This window comes from Palaemon carinicauda, chromosome 3 (genome assembly GCF_036898095.1).
Source record: "Palaemon carinicauda isolate YSFRI2023 chromosome 3, ASM3689809v2, whole genome shotgun sequence".
Classification (NCBI taxonomy): domain Eukaryota; kingdom Metazoa; phylum Arthropoda; class Malacostraca; order Decapoda; family Palaemonidae; genus Palaemon; species Palaemon carinicauda.
In genome coordinates this window covers 146,962,973-146,968,060 of record NC_090727.1, presented here as the reverse complement: position 1 = coordinate 146,968,060, position 5,088 = coordinate 146,962,973, and the positions used below count along the sequence as shown (strand labels likewise).

At 34.4% G+C, this 5,088-nt stretch overlaps 1 protein-coding gene across 1 annotated transcript in view; it reads right to left on the bottom strand.

The window, feature by feature from the left end:
* LOC137638605 (putative leucine-rich repeat-containing protein DDB_G0290503) overlaps positions 1-3,164 on the bottom strand; it is a 360,634-nt gene extending 357,470 nt beyond the window's left edge. The window contains exon 1 of the mRNA XM_068370841.1: positions 2,583-3,164. Within this exon, the coding sequence (XP_068226942.1) occupies positions 2,583-2,651 (69 nt within the window). The 5' untranslated portion in view covers positions 2,652-3,164. The remainder of the gene's footprint in view (positions 1-2,582) is intronic.
* Positions 3,165-5,088: the final 1,924 nt, after the last annotated feature.

The following is a 5,088-nucleotide window of genomic DNA, read 5'->3' as shown; positions in this document are numbered from 1 at the left end:
CCCCCGAAACTATTCTTCGTGACTGTTGTATATAAAAAGAAAAAAAAAGACAGCTTCTTTTACAGGTGGTGCGGTAAGAGAACGCTTGCTTTTTTTCTTGTTTCTTATTCATTTGTAGCTATCAGTATCATCATCAACAAAATACATTTTACCATTAGAATGTTCTTCTGCATGTATTCGTAATTATTATTATTATTACTTGTTAGTTGGAAAAGTAGGATGCTATAAGCCCAGGGGCTCTAACATGGAAAATAGCCCTGCGAGGAAAGGAAAAAAATAAAATAAAATATTTTAAGAAGAGTAACAACATTAAAATAAATATCTCCTATATAAACTATATAATATGAGGTAATTAACCCCATGGGGATTTAAAGCACTCATTATTCTTATTGTTATTACAATTATTATGCTACCCCTCCTATGCAGTATTGTTGTCTTAGCATTCTACTATATTTAAAAAAATCAATAACATTTATGGCCTTAACCTAAGAAGGCCTTTCACAATTAACCCATACATGCAGAAAAATACGATGTTTAGTGTTATCTTTTTATCGCTCCATCAAATCATAGGACAAATGATAATTATCAATGAATATAATTAAATTGTAGCATATCTATGGAAAATAAAAGGAACTTTTTTTTTTGGAAAACGTTTAGATATGAACTAAAATTTATAGCTTTTAAACCCTGAGACGTGCATTACTTTATTTACTGATGTTATTTGTGTACTTTCTTTTTCTTTACAGGTTATACTTACAAGGGCCTCACTATTATCATTATTCTAAGTTAACAATAATAAGATTCTTATAGGGTAAAGCATTGATGACTAAAAATATGCAATAAATTACCTAGATTTCCAGAAACTCCTGAATTAAACAGTAGCTTCATGTATCGAACACGTACTGGAAAAAATTCAGTACGTGTTCAATGTTCCTCTGTTAAGGTTTTTATCCGACGTGTTTCTGAGCTTGGCTGTTCATGATTTATTTATTAATAGCAGTAACTAATGCTAATAAGAGTTTTAATCTAAAGGAAGCACATTGGTAATGCTCAGCCAACTCTTAACTTTCAGTGGACCCTTCCTAATTATCCTACTATTTGACTCCTCACAGTACAATATCAACAAACCTAACCATAATATTCAATTCTTTCTATAATATATATTGACGTAACTATTTAGAATATCTACTCTATCATGTCATCTTAATATGCTTAAAATTATCATAATATTTACTCATTACCTACCCTAATTCATTAATGATACTACGAATGTATTTCTAAAAAAAAAAATTCTTCGTTTTCTTTTAATTAAAGAAATGGATATGAATCCCTAGTCCTTCAGTATAGGCTCCTCTGACAGAACTATAAAAAAAAAAAAAAAAAAAACTCTTAACTCGGAAATAACCAATACCATTAAGAAAACAAGAGAGGTAAATGCAGGGCAATTGTGAAAAAAAATGATAAATAAAAATTTTCAATGAAAATGCAGTTTGGCATAATCAAAAAAGGGAATTTTAGTAAGGCTCATAACTAACAAAATTAAAAAGACCCGTTATACCGATTCAATATAAAAAAAAGAACATTAAATAAAAGATATGGATCAATTGCGAAGAACTTCAACTTTAAACAAAAAACCTGTAGCAAGCTATAAAATCTAATAGTTGTACCGCCCCTGGACCTACTCTAGCGGCCAATAATTAACCTTTTTCGATCTACCTTTTGTCGTATACAAATTACATTACTAAATAAGCAATACCAATCTAATCGTTATCCATTTGACTAAATCTTAACCGGCAAGAATTTTATATAAATAGAGAGGCCATTGCTTTATTTTTCCTATGGCAAGTTCCCTCGTTTAATGATTGTTTTGAAGAAAAATTTTCCCTTTGATGGGCATTTTAATACTTTTTTATGACCCCACGGCGAAGAAAACAAGAAAAGAATATAAGGAAAGAAAGAATAGGCTAATAGATAGCTGCAATGAAGACTATTAACGAATAAATCTTTTCTCCTTTTATTAGAAGACTTGGCGCTAAAATCTCTCCTACTTGCTATTCTGCGCAAAACTGGAGAAATAATGTATTCAGATCCTATTTAGTCTATGCTGAATAGAATCCTAATCCATGGGAACCGTTCCTGTTTACGTTAAATTTCCCAATAGGCCCGGGTTTCAAGACGTTTTCAAGCGACCTTTTACACGCCAAATCCTAGATATAAGCCGCTTAATATTTCTCTAAATCAACTTAATCCCTACAGTGGCAATAACACGGTAAACTATGCCGAACTAAATAATAAATATTCTCACTGAAATTACCAGCATTTAGAAAATCCTTCAGACTAAACCAAAATGTGAAAGACTGTCAATCAAAAATACCGTAGCTTACTTTCAAGAATGGGTACAGTCCAAGACTTACAGAAAAAGTCCTGTAAATCTTGCTTCAGCCATAAACCTTATTTTGGTGTTCCACACAGATGACACTGGCCTATTGCTAGCGCTGGCTCTTGATCTTTTAAGAAGCCCATAACGAAAACAGACACGGACAGTAAAACAAAGTACCCCCCAAATATCGAAAGCTTCTTACCTGCACGTGGGGGCGGTCGTCATCGGTCCCTAACATCCATCCCTTAGGGGGAAGGTTCCTCGTTCCCATTTTGATGCGTGGTTTGTAAACACCGTTATTTCTCGCCTTCAACTCACACTGTAATTGAAGTTTTACCTCGTATCGTATTCAGTAACTTCACTAACAACAAAATGTAGGGTCACAATTTACCACCTGAGCTCTGGATGATATTCCATATCAGGTTGACACCGTATCACTATATTTTTTTTTTTTTTTTTAGATTTATCACTGAAATTCCATAACAAAGCCACTCCCAAAGGGACAACTGAAGTCTTGATATCTAGTCTGTAACACCAATTAATAACGGAAAGGTCAAGCTTAAAAGCTGGCCTTATGCCATCTAGCCCACCACTCCCAAATTACTCCAAGAAGTCAATTACAAATGCCATTAAATAATAACCGGATCTGGAGCCACAAAATTTTACTTGCTGCCAGAATTGGCTTTCGCTCCTATAAACAACTAGGGAATAACACAATAAATCCAGAGGCTTGGCGAATGCTTATACCGGCGGCGGTCCACACATCCATGCGTGCGTCAGGGATGGAGGACGAGCAGTGTGTGAGCTTGCTGCTGCTGCTGGCTGCTGCTTCTACTGGCCCAGTCCCACTGACGGACTTTTTCGGCGGCAGTAGGTTAAGTTACGGGTGGACCAGAGGAACACATTATACATATTGTAGGTATCGCTCAGGGTGGTACTTGACTCTATCAGGTAACTAATAAGGAAGCCGTCAAAGGGATCGTCTCGCCACAGGCTATTTCAGAATTTTGCCCCCACCCTCTCTCTCTCTCTCTCTCTCTCTCTCTCTCTCTCTCTCTCTCTCTCTCTCATAAACAATACTTATTATTACCCGTTTCAATGTATTTTTGAAACATATCACAAGGAGAGTATCTCTTGGAGGAAAACGGACTGTCAGAATTGCAAAGCCTGACATTACAGGAATGGAGGGACATCAGACAATGTACCAATTTTAGCATCAAAATGAAAGCATTTCCATATACGATATTAAAATGAATTGTCGGTCATTATGGTGTAACATTTTACATACTTCCTGACATTCATCAAAGAAATTTGAGATAATTACAAAGCAGCAAAAAATAAAAAAGAATAATTGAAAAATTCGTGTATACTTGCAAATAAAATTGATATCAATAAAAAAAAAAGTAAAATTAAAACACAAAGAGAACAAAAAACCCCTAACATCTTTATCTAACAACGAAGCAAAATTACTACGAAAATGTCGATTTTTAAACTGATGTCAAAACAAATGAAGAAAAACACTTGACCGACAGTGAAGAAAAAAAATACTGATTTCGAAATTATCTGAAAAGAATTTCAAAATGTTGGTCACCTCTCTCTCTCTCTCTCTCTCTCTCTCTCCTCTCTCTCTCTCTCTCTCTCTCTCTCTCTCTCTTCTCTCTCTCTCTCTCTCTCTTCTCTCTCTCTCTCTCTCTCTCTCTCTCTCTCTCTCTCTCTCTCTCTCTCTCTCTCATTTTAGAATACTGTTAAATTTATTTTGCGCTACAGAATAAGAAAAATAATTTTTCAAGAGAGAAAAGGCGGGTAACCTAATGCTCCCCCTTCAGCCCAGAATCAAACAATATTATTATTACTATCATTATTATTATTATTATTATTATTATTATTATTATTATTATTATTGCAAGCTAAGCTATAACCCTACTTGGAAAAGCAAGATGCTATAGGCCCAGGGGCTCCAGCAGAAAAAAATAGCCCAGTGAGAAACAAGGAAATAAAAAACTACAAAAGAAGTAATAAACAATCAAAATAAAATATACTAACATAACAACATTAAATTAGATCTTTCATATATAAACTATAATAACTTAAAAAACAAGAGGAAGAGAAATAAAGATAGAACAGCGTGACCAAGTGTACCCTCAAGCAAGAGAACTCTAATCCAAGACAGTAGAAAAGAATGGTAAGAGGGAGTGGATTAGCTGTGAGGAAAATTATAGATTTATCTCCTGAAACAAATAAAATCTAAAACTAAAAATAGCAGTTAATAAAAACCAAGTAAGCATTTACACGCCCATACTCATTCACGCCGGGAGCCTCCTAATTATGATCCAGGCGTTGTGCCAATCTCCTCAGGGGTTTCGCAAATTTCAGTCGACCTTCCTATTCTTACAAGGTAAGGGACCTTGCCCTACGTTCGAACATTCATTTGTTCATCTGGGTTTGATTACTCATGTTTGCAAATACTACGGAAATAGTTTATTTGAATCATCATGAAATAGTTTATGCATAATAAAGTACTATGTGTATTCATGCAAGCGAGTTTTCTTGGTCCAAGCTTCATAATGAATACATAATATCACTTGTAGGCATCTTTACCATCTCATTGCCTCAATAGCTTTAATCTTTTTTAACCCTTCTTCTTAAGTTACACTCAGCATTTACGCTTATGAAATCCATAGACTATACACAAATTTTTATCATATATA